Source organism: Oncorhynchus mykiss, chromosome Y, assembly GCF_013265735.2.
Source record: "Oncorhynchus mykiss isolate Arlee chromosome Y, USDA_OmykA_1.1, whole genome shotgun sequence".
Taxonomy (NCBI): domain Eukaryota; kingdom Metazoa; phylum Chordata; class Actinopteri; order Salmoniformes; family Salmonidae; genus Oncorhynchus; species Oncorhynchus mykiss.
The window spans coordinates 754,556-775,761 of NC_048593.1; the positions used below are offsets into that span (position 1 = coordinate 754,556).

Below are 21,206 nucleotides of genomic sequence, written 5' to 3' on the forward strand. Positions count from 1 at the left end.
AGCTATAGAACCTTTTGAGGATCTGAGGATCCGTGCCAAATCTTTTCAGTCTCCTGAGGGGGAATAGGTTTGTCGTGCCTTCTTCACGGCTGTCTTGGTGTGCTTGGACCATGTTATTTTGTTGGTGATGTGGACACCAAGGAACTTCTCAACCTGCTCCACTACAGAATGGGGGCGTGCTCAGCCCTCCTTTTCCTGTAGTCCACAATTATTTCCTTTGTCTTGATCACGTTGAGGGAGATGTTGTACTTGCACCACATGGTCAGGTCTCTTGTTGGTGATCAGGCCCTACTGTTGTCATCGACAAACTTAATGATGGTGTTGGAGTCGTTCCTGGCCGTGCAGTCATGAGTGAACAGGGAGTACAGGAGGGGACTGAGCACACAACCCTGAGGGGCCCCGGTGGTACCGATGGTACTTCATTGGCAAAGTGGGCAAACTTAGGCAGGAAATGCCAACAACGAACAGTGAGCCAGACCTGGACTAAAGCATCCGCCAACTCCTGGACATTCTGTGGTGCAACGTGGCGTTGGTGGATGGAGCGAGACATGATGTCCCAGATGTGCTCAATTGGATTCAGGTCTGGGGAACGGGCGGGCCAGTCCATATCATCAATGCTTTCCTCTTGCAGGAACTGCTGACACACTCCAGCCACATGAGGTCTAGCATTGTCTTGCATTAGTAGGAACCCAGGGCCAACCGCACCAGCATATGGTCTCACAAGGGGTCTGAGGATCTCATCTCGGTACCTAATGACAGTCAGGGTACCTCTGGCGAGCACACGGAGGACTGTGCGGCCCCCCAAAGAAATTCCACCACACACCATGACTGACCCACCACCAAACCGGTCATGCTGGAGGATGTTGCAGGCAGCAGAACGTTCTCCACGTCGTCTTCAGACTGTCATGTCTGTCACATGTGCTCAGTGTGAACCTGCTTTCATCTGTGAAGAGCACAGGGCGCCAGTGGCGAAATTGCCAATCATGGTGTTCTCTGGCAAATGCCAAACGTCCTGCACGGTGTTGGGCTGTAAGCAAAACATCAGCCAGGAAGCATAGGAACTGAGAAGTGGTCTGTGGTTATCACCTGCAGAATCACTCCTTTATTGGGAGTGTCTTCCTAATTGCCTATAATTTCCACCTTTTGTCTATCCCATTTGCACAACAGCATGTGAAATGTATTGTCAATCAGTGTTGCTTCCTAAGTGGACAGTTTGATTTCACAGAAGTGTGATTGACTTGGAGTTACATTGTGTTGTTTAAGTGTTCCCTTTATTTTTTTGAGCAGTGTATATCTGGGCAATTCCATGGTAATGGAAAAATTTAATAAAAATAACTATGCACAATTCTTTCAACAATTTCCACAGAACATTTTACAAAAACATCTACTGGAAGAACTTTGCAGATAATGTTTGGTAACAGAATAAAACTGCAGTTTTTCCAAATATCTTTTTATTATTATATACTGTGTACATTTTTTCAAAAAACACATTGAAATCAAATGTTTTTTGTTTGCCATACATGTCATTACAGGAAATAAATACTAAAATAATGTATCACAATAGTAAAATGGGAGCGGTAAAACACCTGTCGTGGTGTTGTGAAGGCTAAAGTCTCCCACTGTTACAAGGGTCTGGGGCATTCATCATTTCTCCACTTAGAAAGATAGTGTTCACTCATTTTGGAAACAAAGTGGGCAACCATAACGGTGATGAAGAAACAGAGATTTGTTTATTTGTTTTCACTTTTGACACAGTTCCACGTTATATTCTGCATTTAAATGAAACAAGAACATTATAGTACCGCCCACTGTGGGCAGCATACAATGTGTAGGTTGAGATGAATATGACCATCCAATGATCAAAAAAGAAGGAGAGGAACCAAAACCTGACTGGACAAAAGCCAGCATAGAGCACACTCGGACCCTTACAATGCCAGCCAGCGCTGTTCTAGATTGAAAGGGGGATACCTAGTCAGTTGACTCAACTGAAATGTCTTCCGCATTTAACCCAACCCTTCAATCAGAGTGAACACAAAACAGAGTAAAAACATCTATGAACTCATTCAGTTGGCTGACTGAAATATGTATCATTGTCCTGTCAACCACCCAAATATGTATGGCTTATAAGAAACAACGAAATTGTTTGACAAACACAATCTGAACTTCCATGGGCCTTCCAATAATGAGAGAGCATGCCTTGTCCATGTCCATTTGTCATGCTGCTGAGCTATTATTTAACTAATGCCATCGTACCATGTCAACCTTTTGCACCTGCACTTTTTGTTGCTAAACCAAGTACATTATGTAATGAAAGTAAAAAGCAGTTTTCTATCTCAGCCTCCCTAAAAATTTGAGAACTTTTTAACTCTATCATGAACTTTAGCAGGTAGTGCAGTGTTTCCCAAACTCGGTCCTGGGGACCCCTAGGGGTGCACGTTTTGGTTTTTGCCCACCACTGATGCAAATAATCAACTATTCATCAAGCTTGGATCATTTGAATCAGCTGTGTAGTGCTAGGGAAAAAAGCTAAATGTGCACCCCTTTTCCTCCCCAGAAGCGAGTTTAGGAAACACTGAGGTAGTGCCTGTTTATGAATCACTGTTAGGATTTCAACAATAAGTTGCTAATTGAGAAACTATACTCCTAAACATGTAAAATACATGAGAAGCATCAATGCTGCTTAGACTATGTAAAAGACCACAAGACCATACAACCCAAATTATGGATTGAGAATGCCGTTCATTTCTCTAATCTTCATGGCCAGACATTTATGATATTTTTATGGTAATACACAACCATAGAACCTTTTTCTTACATGACAAAATTAAGGCCTACTCAGTGCTCACACGGGGGCGCTCCACCCACACTGGATGCACAAAAGGATTGTCGAAGCAAGGCATGCATCCCATGGAGCACTGAAGACCATTTCTGTGAGAATTACAATTTTGCTTGTGAAAGCAAGCTGTCAGTCATTCTGCAGAAACATAAAGGAATTTGGGGACATATACATGTACAGTCAAAAGTTTGGACACCTACTCATGCAAGGGTTTTTCTTTATTTTTACAATTTTCTTCATTGTAGAATAATAGAAGACAAACTATGATATAACACATATGGAATCATGGAGTAAGCAAAACAAGTGTTAAACAATTCAAAATATACCCAATAGAGATGTTTTGGGATGAGTTGGACTGCAGTGTGAAGGAAAAGCAGCCAATAAGTGCTCAGCATATGTGGGAACTCCTTCAAGACTGTTGGAAAAGCATTCCAGGTGAAGCTGGTTGAGAGAATGCCAAGAGTGTGCAAAGCTGTCATCAAGATAAAGGGTGGCTACTTTAAAGAATCTCAAATAAAATATTTATTTTTTAACACTTTATTGGTGACTATATGATTCCATATGTGTTATTTCATAGTTTGTTTTCACTATTATTCTACAATGTAGAAAAACCCTTGAATGAGTAGGTGTCCAAACTTTTGACTGGTACTGTATGTAAAATAGGCAAAAACCGGCACATTGCTGATGGGAGGTAACAAAAAAAGTTACAGGGTATGCATAAACTGTTGGGACCATGGTATAACGACCTAGCTAAAGTGACGGCACAGTGGGGGTAGGTGCAAGGGTCTTCCCCAAAGACTGATACAAGATCACATGCTATTTAATCTCCCCAATGACTAAGCTCATAATTGAGAGTATTGCAATCTGACCCTAGATCTGTCGTTAAGGGCAACATGTAGAGCCAGATATCGTTCCTACAGGGGCCTGAGTCATCATGTAATCAGATATTTTCTGCAGGTCACACACACACACACACACACACACACACACACACAGCTCTGTAAACACTTGGCTGACCTCACCATCGGTTCTTTAACTCGCCTGTTCCCTCTATGGTGACATGCTGGAGTGGAGTGGGGATAGATGTTCAATGTGCATTTAGGGGGGAAAGTCTAGTCTTGTGACTCAAAGGTGAAAGTGTTGCCACTGTGTCGAAGGTCAGGCCAAGTACAAAACATATATACATTTTTGCTTGTTGGGAGAGGGGCATGGAAAGGACATAAAAAGCTAGAGATGAGTTAGATACAAATAGTTCATTAAAAATTATGTTTTAACAGTGTAAAAACAGTACATAAGCAGAGGTAGTTGTGATTCAAAACAATAGCATGTAACCATCACCTCAGCTGAACATAAAGAGGCCTACACAAAGAGGGGGGATTTTTTGTGACGCTATAAGGCTGTTAAAGTATTACTTTAATTATATACATCTATATATGGCCACAGCAAAGAAGAGAAATATACTCAAATATATTATCCAGTTTTATTTGCAGAATCTCTATTTCCTACTCTAAGTCAGTCAGCGCTAACTGTTATCATATTCACCCTTTCAAGCCCGCGCCACACTAAAGCTGTGAATCAATGAGCTCTCCAGTGAAGCCCTGAGATTAAATCCTATGGCACTCAGATCAGTTTTGGTCATCAATCATAACAGCCCTGTCAAGGAATGACCAGGAGTCCGTTTGAGAGCTGTACCTGTTTGCAGTTGTTATCAAATGTTCTAAAAAGCCTGGAACAAGTCAGAGAGGAATACTTGGACATTATAGTATGTCTGTAGTCAAACAACGATTTATATATACTCACTAGATGACTGTTAGGGGGCACTATGTTGAAGCCACCGTATCTTTATCTTGGTACCGTTAAAAAATATATTTTATAAGCTATAGAAATGCCTTTATTAAATGTCTACATTTGTTTTTGCCACATGTGTTATAATTACAGACACCTTAATGCTTAATAACTTATGTGAGTTAAACATACAAATAGAAAATGAAAAAATATATAAACATTTTCCTTAAATTTTTGGAGATTAATAATATTAAAGTACACTTTTTTTGGGGGGGCGATTATGCTTCTACAAACAAAACAAATCTTAAATACATGCAATTTTGTAGTTGAAATATTTAATTGAAATAAAATCAGCAAAAAAAGAAACATCCCTTTATTAGGACCCTGTCTTTCAAATACAATTCGTAAAAATCCAAGTAACTTCACAGATCTTCATTGTAAAGGCTTTAACCTTTCTAGGGCAGGCGTTCCGCTAGCGGAACCCCTCGACAGCATTCCGCTGAAAAGGCAGTGTGCGAAATTCAGAAATATTTTTTTGAAATATGTAACTTTCACACATTAACAAGTCCAATACAGAAAATGTAAGACAAACTTCTTGTTAATCTACCCATCATGTCCGATTTCAAAAAGGCTTTACAGTGAAAGCACAACATATGATTATGTTAGGCCGGTACTCTGGAGCGGGATCGATTTGGAGGTGGAGGGTCCGTCACGGTCTGGGGCGGTGTGTTATAGCTAGAGGTCGACCGATTATGATTTCTCAACGTCGATACCGAGACCTATTATTGTAGGACAAAAAACAGCCGATACCGATTAATCGGCCGATTTTTAGAATGTATATACAGTATATCACAGAAGTGAGTACACCCCTCACATTTTTGTAAATATTTGAGTATATCTTTTCATGTGACAATACTGAAGAAATGACACGTTGCTACAATGTAAAGTAGTGAGTGTACAGCTTGTATAACAGTGTAAATTTGCTGTCCCCTCAAAATAACTCAACACACAGCCATTCATGTCTAAACCGAAGGCAACAAAAGTGAGTACATGTCCAAATTGGGCCCAAAGTGTTAATATTTTGTGTGGCCACCATCATTTTCCAGCATTGCCTTAACCCTCTTGGCATGGAGTTTACCAGAGCTTCACAGGTTGCCACTGGAGTCCTCTTCCACTCCTCCACGACATCACGGAGCTGGTGGATATTAGAGACCTTGCACTCCTCCACCTTCCGTTTGAGGATGCCCCACAGATGCTCAATAGGGTTTAGGTCTGGAGACATGCTTGGCCAGTCCATCACCTTTACCCTCAGCTTCTTTAGCAAGGCAGTGGTTGTCTTGGAGGTGTGTTTGGGGTCGTTATCACGTTGGAATACTGCCCTGCAGCCCAGTCTCCAAAGGGAGGGGATCATGCTCTGCTTCAATATGTCACAGTACATGTTGGCATTCATGGTTCCCTCAATGAACTGTAGCTCCCCAGTGCTGGCAGCACTCATGCACCCCCATGCTTGACTGTAGGCAAGACACACTTGTCTTTGTACTCCTCACCTGGTTGCCGCCACACACGCTTGACACCATCTGAACCAAATAAGTTTATCTTGGTCTCATCAGACCACAGGACATGGTTCCAGTAATTCATGTCCTTAGTCTGCTTGTCTTCAGCAAACTGTTTGCGGGCTTTCTTGTGCATCATCTTTAGAAGAGGCTTCCTTCTGGGACGACAGCCACCAATTTGATGCAGTGTACGGCGTATGGTCTGAGCACTGACAGGCTGACCCCCCACCCCTTCAACCTCTGCAGCAATGCTGGCAGCACTCATACGTCTATTTCCCAAAGACAACCTCTGGATATGACGCTGAGCACGTGCACTCAACTTCTTTGGTCGACCATGGCGAGGCCTGTTCTGAGTGGAACCTGTCCAGTTAAACCGCTGTATGGTCTTGGCCACCGTGCTGCAGCTCAGTTTCAGGGTCTTGGCAATCTTCTTATAGCCCAGGCCATCTTTACGTAGAGCAACAATTCTTTTTTTCAGATCCTCAGAGAGTTCTTTGCCATGAGGTGCCATGTTGAACTTCCAGTGACCAGTCAGTATGAGGGAGTGTGAGAGCGATGACACCAAATTTAACACACCTGCTCCCCATTCACACCTGAGACCTTGTAACACTAACGAGTCACATGACACCGGGGAGGGAAAATGGCTAATTGGGCCCAATTTGGACATTTTCACTTAGGGGTGTACTCACTTTTGTGGCCAGCGGTTTAGACATTAATGGCTGTGTGTTGAGTTATTTTGAGGGGACAGCAAATTTACACTGTTAAACAAGCTGTACACTCACTACTTTACATTGTAGCAGAGTGTCATTTCTTCAGTGTTGTCACATGAAAAGATTTACTCAAATATTTACAAAAATGTGAGGGGTGTACTCACTTTTGTGATATACTGTATATATACACATTTTTGTAATAATGACAATTGCAACAATACTGAATTAACACTTTTATTTGAACTTATTATAATACATATGGGCTTTTGGATGAGTGTTCTAATGTGATTCCACAGGTTGGTGGTATTTTTTGATTTAGCCGTTGCTGACCTCATGCTTACATCTTTATCACAAATAAGACACCTTGCTTTCCCTGGTGCCAATTCCATGTAATAGTCCCACACTGGTGCTCTGCTTTTCTCTGCCATCTGTAAAACACACACACAGCTCTGAAGTGACAATGATACTGAAGAGTCTGCTTAGGAGACAAATACTCTCAACTGTTTGAATAAAAATAGAGTTTAATTTACCTGTGATGAATGTTGAAAACAAAAACTATAATTTCTATATGCAGGAAATCCTATTTTAATAATGGACATGGTAAGAATTGACTACCAAAGTGCGAGTCATAATTCCCATGACACCTTCTAGCAAAATCTGAAAAGCGTTTCCTTCATTCATTTATTCCATAGGATATTTTTAGATTCACTTAAAATCAGGTCTGTGTTTCGTGTAGGCTTACACCACCTTGACAATTTTATAACTGTGTAGATATCCATAGGACAAGGTAACTCTGATCAATATTGGCTAAATATAAGCGAAGATTAATTTTTTTGTAGAGTGGATTTATGAAAATATGTTGACAAACGTTACCTTATCCTAGTGAGATTTACACGGGTATCAAAATGCCGAGGCGGTTTAAGCACAAAACACAGACCTGATTTGAAGTAGATCAAGACATTCTCTATGCAAGACATGAATGGTAAAATAACGAAGGAACCCCTTTCAAGTTCATCCGCAAGTTATTACAGGAATTATAACACGGCAACTATTTCTCTCTAAACCATATACCTTTGACTATTACGAGCCTGCTGCTGCCTACCACCCCTCAGTCAGACTGCTCTATCAAATATCAAATACGAGCATTAGGTCAAATCCGGAAACGATCACCTCGAAAACAAAACGTTCTGTTCCGTAATTTATTTAAAGGGTGGCATCCACGAATCTAAATATTCCTGTTACAACCTTCAATGTTATGCCATAATTACGTAAAATTCTGGCAAATTAGTTCGCAAAGAGCCAGGCGGCATATACCCTGACTCTGTGTGCAATGAATGCAAGAGAAGTGACACAATTTCACCTGGTTAATATTGCCTGCTAACCTGGATTTCTTTTAGCTAAATATGCAGGTTTAAAAATATATACTTCTGTGTATTGATTTTAAGAAAGGCATTGATGTTTATGGTTAAGTACACATTGGAGCAACGACAGTCTTTGATTGATTGTTTTTTATAAGATAAGTTTAATGCTAGCTAGCAATTTACCTTGGCTTACTGCTTTCGCGTAACAGGCAGCCTCCTTGTGAGGCAGGTGATTAGAGAGTTGGACTAGTTAACTGTAAGGTTGCAAGATTGGATCCCCCGAGCTGACAAGGTACAAATCTGTCGTTCTGCCTCGTTCCTAGGCCGTCATTGAAAATAAGAATGTGTTATTAACTGACATGCCTAGTTAAATAAAGATGAAATAAAGGAGTAAAAAAAATAAAAAAACATCTGCAAAATCGGCGATTTTCGATTGTTATGAACTTGAAATCGGCCCTAATTAATCGGCCATTCCGATTAATCGGTTGACCTCTAGTCCCAGCATCATCAGACTGAGATTGTTGTCATTGCAGGCAATCTCAACGCTGTGCGTTACAGGGAAGACATCCTCCTCCCTGAGCAAAGAGCTCAGATCTCAATCCTATTGAGCACGTCTGGGACCTGTTGGATCGGAGGGTGAGGGCTAGGGCCATTCCCCCCAGAAATGTCCGAGAACTTGCAGGTGCCTTGATGGAAGAGTGGGGTAACATCTCACAGCAAGAACTGGCAAATCTGGTGCAGTCCATGAGGAGGAGATGCACTGCAGTACTTAATACAGCTGCTGGCCACACCAGATACTGACTGTTAATTTTGATTTTAACCCCCCCTTTTTTCAGGGACACATTATTCAATTTCTGTTAGTCACATGTCTGTGGAACTTGTTCAGTTTATGTCTCAGTTGTTGAATCTTATGTTCATACAAATATTTACACATGTTAAGTTTGCTGAAAATAAACACAGTTGAGTGAGAGGATGTTTCTTTTTTTTGCTGAGTTTACTATAGAATTCCATGCATTCCTATAGAGGACTGCTCCTACTGGGGAGTGCCAATATGACCTTCCGGTGGCCTCTCAATGGCCAATACATAGCATCAGCAATTGAGGGTTTATATATATCATTGGTCTCAACCAATGATTTATATACACACTTGATTACTAATTGGGGATGCTGTGTTGAAACCACCACGCCTCCATCTTGGTACACTTTAATGCATACTTTTAAATTATATTATTTGGGCTAAACATACAAATGCATTTTTAGCATCAGCAATCCAGGGTTTATATACATCATTGGTCTCGACCAGTGAGCCTTTGCTCTGGGATCTCTTGCTCCTTTTGATGGACTCCTACTCTGTGAGCGTTGCTCCATTCATTTAAATCTGGGCCCTAGCCTTTACTAACAAATGCAAAACTGCTAAATTTTCAGAACAGAGCTAGATTCAAAACACCTAGCAGGAAAAGTTTTATTCGGTAAGTAACATTGCGAGAAAAGGGAAATGACATATGTAGTTTATACATAAAATGAAAATTATTGTGTGAACAAAGATTAATTAATCTCCCTTTCCTCCAAAGTTAGGCTTTCCTCTCCTAATATAACTTGGGACAGTTGGTGAGAAAAATAAAACCATCAATGCCTGTGCTCGAAACAGTTTTACAACAGCTATACATTTGTCTGCATATTTAGCAAAATCATGAACATTATGGTTTTAATCAAAGACAATGTGGGACGTACAGCACAGCACCCAAAAGGTAAGGCCATATTAGTAACAAGAGTTGCCTGGCTGGTCTTGAAGGAATCAGCTGAGGTGGAAATTGCCCTCCAAATTATGTTGTTTACTCCAAGTCCAATCGATAAAAATGTCTCTTCTTCGATATCCCGGCAGAATATATTGCACTAACATGTACTGTATGAGCCAATGCCGTATCCATGGACACTGTTTTGGAGTGCAAACATCTGGATAATTTTCATTAGGGCACAGTATCAAACGTTTCAAAACATTTAGCAACAGGAAACAAAAATGTGTGTTTCTTATTGATAGTCACTCTGTTTCAGACCATTTTCTTCCATTTGGTGGCTAATGAACAGGGCCCTGCTTTGGATGTATTGCCATCGAGATGTGTTCCCTTAAGCCAGTCGGATCCTGTGTCCTCTCACTGCCGTTTGGATAAACACATTCTGCTGGTATTGGTGGACTGTATACTTTAAAGTGAAAATGATGGAAAACAGAACACACACACATTGCTTGGTAGGCTACATGAGCCTTCCACTCCCATACAGCGTCTTTTCCATGTTGACCACTGGCTTTCTAGCAGTGGATCAGTTAGGCAGAAGATACTATATTTCTGAGTTCTAGGAGTGTGTGTGTGTTTTTATTTTTACCACATGGGGGAACCGTGGGGGTACTGCTTAGCTTTATAACCCATTGTCCCTTTGTGGTCTCTGTCTATACGGAGACGACTCAGTACTAAAAAAGGGCCTCGATCTCAGAGAGGTTTCTGTCTGGTTAGTCTGTTAAAGAGCATATTGTGAACCTAAACAAACTAATTAAACCAGTAAAGCCAAGACACCAACCAACCATCCTTCTCTAAACGTACGTCCAGAAATATTGACACCTCTCACCCCTTTCTCCTTCCCGATACCAATGGAGGCTGGTGGAGGGAGAAATTGGAGGTTGGCTGCTGATTTAAAATGACATCATCCTCCACTGCCAAATACCCCTTCTCTCTCCCGCTTTCCTCCTCTCCTTAGGCTCTCTGGAGTCTCTCCTCAGACCGGCTCTTTGTCGGCCCTCCACAGCTGCTCTTTGACCTCGGGGGGCAGGGTGTTAAAGAGGTCCTCCTCCACCACTAGACCACACCTCTTCAGCAGCCTGCACTCTCCCAGCTCCACGGGCAGGCACTCCAGACGGTTCCCCCGCAGCTCCAGCTGGGTCAGGCCAGTCAGCTCGCCAAAGCGCGAGGGCAGAGTCTGCAGGCAGTTGTTGCCCAGGTTAAGGGTGCGCAGCTTCTTGCACTGGAACAGATCCGGCGGGAGGGACTCGATCTGACAGGGACAAGGAGGGAGAACAGAGAGAGGATGAATGTTGAAAAATAGGAGAAAGGTTCTTGTATTTGTTAACTTCTCCCCAGTGCATAGTTAACAGCTATATTTGTAATAGCAGACTTGGAAAAAGAGGCGAGAGAAATCCGTGCACTGTTCCCGCCGTAGTTACCCAATCAAAAACCAGTCACACACCAGCCCATAGAACTTTAAACCAATCAGAAACAAATCAAAACAATCTGCCCTAAAGCAAAGACTGGCATGATACCCTAGCCAAGAATCTAGAGTAAATTATTTAGGTAGAGGTACAGACATACCGTGCATTCGGAAAGTATTCAGACCCCTTGACTTTATCCAAATTTTGTAACATTACAGCCTTATTCTAAAATGGATTCAATTGTTTTTTTCCCCCTTATCAATCTACACACAACACCCCATAATGACACATCAATAATTTTTTTGAAACATTCTTTGCAAATTTTTAAGAAAGTTAACTGAAATCACTTTGTTGAAGCACCTTTGGCATCGATTACAGCCTTGAGTCTTCTTGTGTATGACGCTACAAGATTGGCACATATATTTGGGGAGTTACTCCCATTCTTCTCTGCAGATCCTCTCAATCTGTCAGGTTGGATGGGGAGCATCGCTGCACAGCTATTTTCAGGTCTCTCAAGAGATCAAGGACATTCAGAGACTTGTCTTGAAACCACTCTTGCGTTGTCTTGGCTGTGTGCTTAGGGTCGTTGTCCTGTTGGAAGGTGAACCTTCACCCCAGTCTTAGGTCCTGAGCACTCTGTAGCAGGATTTCATCAAGGATCTCTGTACTTTGCTCTGTTAATCTTTCCCTTGATCCTGACTAGTCTCTCAGTCCCTACCGCTGAAAAACATCCCCACAGCATGATGCTGCCACCACCATGCTTCACCGTAGGGATGATGCCAGGTTTCCTCCAGACGTGACGTTTGGCATTCAGGCCAATCTTGGTTTCATCAGACCAGAGAATCCTGTTTCTCATATCCTTCAGGTGAATTTTTGCAAACTCCAAGCGGGCTGTCATGTACCTTTTACTGAGGAGTGGCCTCCATCTGGCCACTCTACCATAAAGGCCTGATTGGTGGAGTGCTACAGAGATGGTTGTCCTTCTGGAAGGTTCTCCCATATCCACAGAGGAACTCTGGAGCTCTGTCAGAGTGACCATCAGGTTCTTGCTCACCTCCCTGACCAAGGCCCTTCTCCCCCGATTGCTTGGTTTGGCTGGGCGGCCAGCTTTAGGAAGATTCTTGGTGGTTCCAAAGTTCTTCCATTTCAGAATGATGGAGGCCACCCTGTTCTTGGGGACCTTCAATGCGACATTTCTTAGTACCCTTCCCCAGATCTGCGCCTCAACACAATGCTGTCTCGGAGCTCTACGGATAATTCCGTTGACCTCATGGCTTGGTTTTTGCTCTGATATGCACTGTCAACTGTGTCAACTTATATAGAGTGGTGTGTGCCTTTCCAAATCATGTCCAATCAATTGAATTTACCACAGGTGGACTCCAATCAAGTTGGAGAAACATTTCAAAGATGATAAATGGAAACAGGATGCACCTGAGCTACATTTCAAGTCTCATAGCAAAGGGTCTGAGTAGTTCTGTAAATAAGCTCTGTTTTGATTTTTTTAATGCATTTGCAAAAAAATCTGTTTTTGCTTTGTCATTATGGGATAGTGTGTATATTGATATATATATATTGATATATAGATATATAGATATATATTGATGAGGAAAAATTACTTTAATCCATTTTAGATTAAGACTAACATAAAATGTGGAAAAGTCAAGGGGTCTGAATACTTTCTGAATGCACTGTACACGTACATATTCCATAATAGCTTATGCATCATGCCCACACTAACACCTGTTATTATTGGCTGCCATTTGTTGGGACAACAGCACAATGAGTGCATCCTATATAGATTATGTTAATTTAAGACAATTACGATCAGAGTAAGCCGATTTACGAGCCTAAAAATAGCCTTAACAAATTACAAATGCGTTTCTTCATGCGCTGAATATGTGAGATGGCTGGGGCTACTTTGGCATTGTTCTTCGAGCAAAAAACTCAAATGTAGCACATTGGTGTCCAGCTGCAAGCATTGGATCCTCGTTAGGGCCCACCTGGGAACGACGTTTTGCAAATTACACAACTCATTTAAGTCAATAATGTGCAAATTGCAAAGAGAAGACTCCGGAGAGGATGGTAAAAACGGAACACATCAGAACGGGGCTAATTTGGGATGCATAACACTCTGTTCCAGGACTATTTTCAGTGTGGACAAAGGAGTGCAGCAAAGGGTGTTTAATAGTTTTCCAACTTCATTGGGAGGAATGATGTTTGAAATTCTTTTGACATTTTTATCACGTTTTTTAAAATCATGATGAAAATGTCATTTTTTTAGACCTATACATACATGCCTTCTGTAAAACCATATGACCTGTGAACGTGATAAAGACAACATATTGGTGCCATTATACTACTTATACTGTGCTTTAAAATATGAAGTATGTCTTGAATCTAAAATATAATTTTCACATTCATTAATTAAACTACCCTTTTGAATTTGTTTATTTTAAGACACTTTGTTTGGAACAATATACTCCACAAGTACATCACATTTCCAGAGTGGGCTCTCTGCTAATTCTGAAGGTATGTAAAATTATATGAGCACCACCACCACAGTGAATGGAACAATGGATTCAAAGGGAACTCCCTCTGCTGGTGACTTCCTAAATGTGGTCTCATATTGGTTAACCTCCCAAGGTCGATGTCTGCACCCCCACAGAAATCAAATAAGCAAAATAAAAAACATCCCATACAAATCAAACAGTTTTAGCTAGAGATGTTTTTTGTTGTTGCATTGGATGCGTCCTAATTCTAGAATACCCACATACCTCACAAGACATGTCTGAAGGTCCCCCGGTACAAATTTTTTTTTTATGGAATATATATATATATATATATATATATATATATATAAATAAAACTCAGCAAAAAAAGAAACGTCCCCTCACTGTAAACTGTGTTAATTTTCAGCAAACTTAACGTGTAAATATTTGAATGAACATAAGATTCTACAACTGAGACATAACCTGAACAAGTTCCACAGACATGTCACTAACATAAATGGAATAATGTCCCTGAACAAAGGGGGGAGGGAAGGGGTCAAAATCAAAAGTAACAGTCAGTATCTAGTGTGGCCACCAGCTGCATTAAATACTGCAGTGCATCTCCTCCTCATGGACTGCACCAGATTTGCCAGTTCTTCCCCCAAGGCACCTGCAAATTCCCAGAAATTTCTGGCGGGAATGGTCCTAGCCCTCACCTTCCGATCCAAATAGGTACCAGACGTGCTCAATGAGATTGAGATTCGGGCTCTTCTCTGGCCATGGCAGAACACTGACATTCCTGTCTTGCAGGAAATCACGCACAGAACGAGCAGTATGGCTGGTGGCATTGTCATGCTGGACGGTCATGTCAGGATGAGCCTGCAGGAAGTGTACCACATGAGGGAGGATGTCTTCCCTGTAATGAACAGCATTGAGATTGCCTGCAATGACAATAAGCTCAGTCCGATGATGGTGGGACACCGCCCCAGACCATGACGGTCCCTCCACCTCCAAATCGATCCTACTCCAGAGTACAGGCCTCGGTGTAACGCTCATTCCTTCGAGATATACACACACACACACACACATACATATACATATATATATATATATATATATATATATATATATATATATATATATATATATATATACAGTATTTGATACACTGCCGATTTTGCAGGTTTTCCTACCTACAAAGCATGTAGAGGTTTGTAATTTTTATCATAGGTACACTTCAACCGTGAGAGACGGAATCTAAAACAAAAATCCAGAAAATCACATTGTATGATTTTTAAGTAATTAATTTGCATTTTATTGCATGACATAAGTATTTGATCACCTACCAACCAGTAAGAGTTCCGCAAGATCTCACCTCGTGGGGCATCAATGATCATGAGGAAGGTGAGGGATCAGTCCAGAACTACACGGCAGGACCTGGTCAATGACCTGAAGAGAACTGGGACCGCCGTCATGGATTCAAATCCTGCAGCGCACGCAAGGTCCCCCTGCTCAAACCAGCACATGTCCAGGCCCGTCTGAAGTTTGCCAATGGCCATCTGGATGATCCAGAGGAGGAATGGGAGAAGGTCATGTGGTCTGATGAGACAAAATATAGAGCGTTTTGGTCTAAACTCTACTCGCCGTGTTTGGAGGAAGAAGAGTACAACCCCAAGAACACCATCCCAACCGTGAAGCATGGAGGTGGAAACATAATTCTTTGGGGATGCTTTTCTGCAAAGAGGACAGGACGATTGCACCGTAGAGGGGAGGATGGATGGGGCCATGTATCGCGAGATCTTGGCCAACAACCTCCTTCCCTCACTAAGAGCATTGAAGATGGGTCGTGGCTGGGTCTTCCAGCATGACAACGACCCCAAACACACAGCCAGGGCAACTAAGGAGTGGCTCCGTAAGAAGCATCTCAAGGTCCTGCAGTGGCCTAGCCAGTCTCCAGACCTGAACCCAATAGAAAATCTTTGGAAGGAGCTGAAAGTCCGTATTGCCCAGCGACAGCCCCGAAACCTCAAGGATCTGGAGAAGGTCTGTATGGAGGAGTGAGCCAAAATCCCTGCTGCAGTGTGTGCAAACCTGGTCAAGAACTACAGGAAACGTATGATCTCTGTAATTGCAACCAAAGGTTTCTGTACCAAATATTAAGTTCTGCTTTTCTGATATATCAAATACTTATGTCATGCAATAAAATGCAAATCAATTACTTAAAAATCATACAATGTGATTTTCTGGATTTTGTTTTAGATTCCGTCTCTCACAGTTGAAGTGTACCTATGATAAAAAAAATTACAGACCTCTACATGCTTTGTAAGTAGGAAAACCTGCAAAATCGGCAGTGTGTTAAATACTTGTTCTCCCCACTGTATATAGATATTCATGACTCGTTTCAGGAAACTAGGCGTATGTCACATGTCACTACTTCACAGGAGCATTTGAAGAATTTTTTTTAATCAAAATGCGTTTTTTGGCAGAAATGCCTTTTGGAACATGTGAACGTTCATGTGCCCTAAAAAAAGTTGTATTCCTTCCATAAATATTAATAAAATTGTTAAAAATGACGAGCTTAGTTGGTTTAGCCATGGAAAAAATGAGGAACCTTCCCACTAGCCATGATTAGCTGAGAATGTATGGGCTGGACATGCCGGGAGTTGTTTGGATTGGTCTGCCATGTAGCCCGCTTCTGTCTATAAAGTGAGCGGTTCAGTATGTGATGACAGTCCTTTCTACGGCGCCGTTTTTGAAAGACATAACGTTAACCACCGAGAACTACAAAAGTTTTGCTACTTTTCTCAACGTTGTCCTGAATTTAGTAGGTGCTACCGACAGATCAGTAGACAAAGTGATGTGTGACTTGACGGAGTGACTGGCCAGCTTTGTGTCAAAACAAGATGAAGCTACAAACAAAACGAAGTTAAATGGTTCAAGTCTGCCGTGAAGCGTTCATCCACGTATACAGATAAGAGTCTAGCTACATTTTCAAGATAAGTTTCTAATTTTGTCAGAAAGTCATTTTTATTGCAAGTTAATGCATACTGTTAGCTTGCTAGCTAATGTTACCTGTATGATCTGTGTAGTAATATTATTAAAATCCATTTGCATTGCTAGTTATAGGATAATGTTAGCTAGTTAACATTGAACCTAGTTCGTTAGCTACCTACATATTCATACTCTTGCTAAGACACTTTGTATTGGTAGTAGTATAAGTTGGGGTTATGCCGGTTCATTGTTTAGCTAGCTAGTTACATGTCTAAACAAAAAAAGACTCCACTTTGGCCAGATTGGGATACATGTCCCATCAATTTAGACAAGTGTGTCGGGTAAGCGTCATCTAATAACGATAAAATTTTTATAAAATATTTTTAATCTGGACACTTTGTTTTTGATATTGCTCCTATGCAAGTATTATCCCTGTACCGTTTACACCTTCTGTATGGGGCAGTATTTTCGTTTTTGGCAAAAAAATACGTACCCATTTGAAACTGCCTATTTCTCAGCCCCAGAAACTAGAATATGCATATAATTGTCAGATTAGAATAGAAAACACTCTAACGTTTCCAAAACTGTCAAAATATTGTCTGTGAGTATAACAGAACTGATATTGCAGGCGAAAGCCTGAGGAAAATCCAATCATATTTTGAAACCTCTGTGTTCCTATGCATGCCTATCCTCCATTTAAAACTTCTTATGGAGGTGGTCCCTGCACAGGGACAGCTCAGCGGAAATTTCAGAGCGCCACCTATAGTACTTGAGTAAAGTACTCGATAAAACTCAAACTTTCATAAAAATACACATGCAAGGTACTGAATTAAAGCTACACTCGTTGTGAATCTAGCCACCAAGTCAGATTTGTAAAATGCTTTTCGGCGAAAGCATGAGAAGCTATTATCTGATAGCATGCACCCCCCAAAATACCAGCACGACACGTAAACAACAGATTTTGCGGTAGCCGGCGCTACCCAAAACGCAGAAATAAAATATAAAACATTCATTACCTTGGACGAGCTTCTTTGTTGGCACTCCTATATGTCCCATAAACATCACAATTGGGTCTTTTTCCCGATTAAATCCATCATTGTATACCCAAAATGTCATTTGCTGAAGACCAGTCTGATGCTGAGAAAAGTCCATTTACAAGACGCAACGTCACTTTTAAAATTACAAAAGTCGCCTATAAACTTTTACAAATCACTTCAAACAACTTTTCTAAACCAACTTTAGGTATAAATAAACTTTAATTATGTATCAAATTGATCACGGGGCGATCTGTATTCGATAGCAGCAAGTCTGGAAATCATCGTCCATTTTTTCAGTTTCACAACATACTGTGGTGCGCCTCAAGAAAGGAGGGGTCTATTCGTGTTGTAACCAAGGATAAATTAATATGAAAATGACAGCAATGGCGACATCGTGTGGAAGCTGTAGGCGTTTACAGGGGATCCACATTTATTTTAGGTCGCCTTTAACAATACATTGAATGGCGGACTAATATTTTTTGTTTTGTTTTTGGTAAACAGTTTTACCAGGGATTTTTACTCCTAAACACATTCTGTTATAGCCACAGACCCGATTTAACCAGTTTTAGAAACTTCAGAGTGTTTTCTATCCACACATACTTATCATATGCATATACTATATTCCTGGCATGAGTAGCAGGACTTTGAAATGTTGCGCGATTTTTAACAAAAAGCTGCGAAAATTCGCATCATCCATAACAGGTTTTAAAGGGATATCAACCATTCATTTTTTCTACGGCTTCCCTAAGGTGTCAACAGTCTTTAGACATCGTTTCAGGCTTTAAGTGGATAGGTGGGGGCTCTCAGAGTGAGTTTTGTGCAACTGAGTAAAGCGGCCATTGTTTCTCCCGCTGTTATTGAAAAAGCTACACACTTGGTTGATATATTATCGAATATATATTTTAAAAACAACATGAGGATTGATTATAAAAAACGTTTGACATGTTTCTGTGGACATTATGGATATTATTTGGAATATACGTCTGCGTTGTCGTGACCGCTCTTTCTTGTGGATTTCTGAACATAACTAGACAAACAAACGGCTGTATTTTGGGTATAAAAATAATCTTTATGGAACAAAAGGAACATTTGTTGTGTAACTGGGAGTCTCGTGAATGAAAACATCCAAAGATCAAAGGTAAACCATTTTTTTGATTGCTTTTCTGATTTTCGTGACCTAGCTACTTATTGCTTAGTGTACATAATGTTATGCTAGCGCTAATCTTACACAAACGCTTGGATTGCTTTCGCTGTAAAGCATCATTTCAAAATCTGAGACGACAGGTGGATTAACAAAAGGCTAAGCTGTGTTTCACTATATTTCACTTGTGATTTCATGAATATGAATATTTTTTAGTAATATTATTTGACTGTGGCGCTATGCTATTCAGCGGTTGCTGATGACAATTATCCCGGTACCGTCAAGAAGTTTTCAGAGGGTGTGAACGATGCTGATGTAGACAAAGATGAGCTCTCCAGTAGGTGTACCAAAACATTCAAGGGCCATTTTAGTTATAGCCTAATGTTAGCTAGTCAACATGGAACCTAGTTTGTTACACTCTGAAAAGTGGGGTTATAAGTTTATCAACTTTAAATGCCGAATTACTTTCCCACTGTTCCTCCACGCTCCCGAATGGCACAGCGGTCTAAAGCACTGCATCTCAGTGCAAGAGGCAGTCCCTGGTTCAAATCCAGGTTGTATCATATCATGTTGTTCTGCCCCTGGTTAAATAAAAAATAAAAATCTGCTTAACAAGGCTGAGATGCATCTAATAGGACACACTGTTCAAAGAATGACACTGTTTTAGAGGAGCTTGACTAGTGAACTATTTATAGTCCTAAAAACGAATTCACTAGACATTTTGACTTCATATTGGCTTGAAAATGCTTACATTTTCAGTTACTAAAAAAATAAAGTACAGTACCAATATAGTGAAAATCACCCCAGAGACAAGTGCTCTTTATCTGCAGCCAGAAGTATTTTATTTATGAATTTTTTGCTTTACAAAACAGACAGATAATAACAGCAAACAATACACTGAGAATACCCCCCACCCCTCAACTGGAGACAAATCAATACATTAAAAAACAACAAAACATAACATTGCTCTTAAGGAATTGGCACCTTGCTTCAATGATATTTGACACACTGCACAGTATAAGGACTATGCTCGGCATTAAAAATAATCACTGTGGATCAGGGTTGGTTGCAGGTTGCATGTTGTTTCCCATCATCACTTGAAAGATACGTGATAAAGGGCTGCCATATCTTAACAAATGTATTAGATCTGCCAGAGATATCATGTCGTATCGTTTCTATGTGTAGCAAGCTGGTGACTTCAGCTAACCAGGTTTTAAAAACAGGTACAGTCTCCTTATTCCAAAGGCTCAAAATGTTTCTTTTTGCAATAACCCTGCCATATTGTAATGTTTTTTGTTCCCAGTGGGTTAAAGCCGTTAGGTGCTGTAACCTGCCTAAAACAGCAGTATCCGGGGCTGGTATGAGGTTACAGCTGTAATACTCCTGAGAAACACTTAGAAATATCCTGCCAGAATGTGTGCAGTTTGGGGCATGACCAGAAGAGGTAACCCAGGGTACCTCTGCAGATTTGCACTGAGGGCATATCGGAGAGACCGAGGGGTAGAACGAGTGTAATTTGGTACAGGAATAGTGTAGTCTGTGAATCACTTTGTATTGAATAAGTTGGTGTCGGAGTTTATCGAGCACAAGCAAATATCTTGAAGCAATCACCCCAACAGTCATCAGTAATCTCTATAACAAGGTCTTCCTCCCAGGTCTCCTTCAAATGTTAGAGTAATATGCTGTAAAGTTATCTACAAAGCTGGAGATCAAACTCTTGGAGCCAGGGGCGAAGTTCATGAAAATATACAACTGGTGGGCAGGTGTAATTGCCTCAAAATGTGGTATATTTAAGTAAACGTAGTTTCTTATCTGAAGATATCGGTAGAAGTTAGATGCGGGGAGATCGTACATTTCCCTCAACTGTGTGAATGTGGCAAAAATATTGATGTAAAGGTCTGTAATAGTAGTAATGCCCTTTCTCTTCCAGAATAAAAAAAGTGTCAATTGTCAATTGGTGTGTGTGGGGGGGGACATAGTTATGTCAAATAGGAGTACATACAGAGGTCTCCGGGAGACCAAATGTTTTCCTTATGATACCATTTTTGCATAACGTTATTGCCAGTAATACCTGTAGAGGATTTAGTTGATGAAAAGAGAAGTGCTG

The 21,206-nt window shown here is 40.9% G+C and overlaps 1 protein-coding gene across 2 annotated transcripts in view; it reads right to left on the reverse strand.

Annotated features, from left to right (window-relative positions):
- Positions 1 to 21,206, reverse strand: part of LOC110509497 (volume-regulated anion channel subunit LRRC8A) — a 75,187-nt gene that overhangs the window by 28,216 nt on the left and 25,765 nt on the right. Inside the window, exon 3 of one of the 2 annotated variants that reach the window (XM_021590392.2) lies at positions 9,698 to 11,287. The exons of the other annotated variant lie outside the window; for it this stretch is intronic. Coding sequence (XP_021446067.2) covers positions 11,012 to 11,287 — 276 coding nt within the window. The 3' untranslated portion in view covers positions 9,698 to 11,011. Of the gene's footprint in view, positions 1 to 9,697; positions 11,288 to 21,206 lie in introns of those variants that run through there. 2 annotated transcript variants of the gene reach the window in all.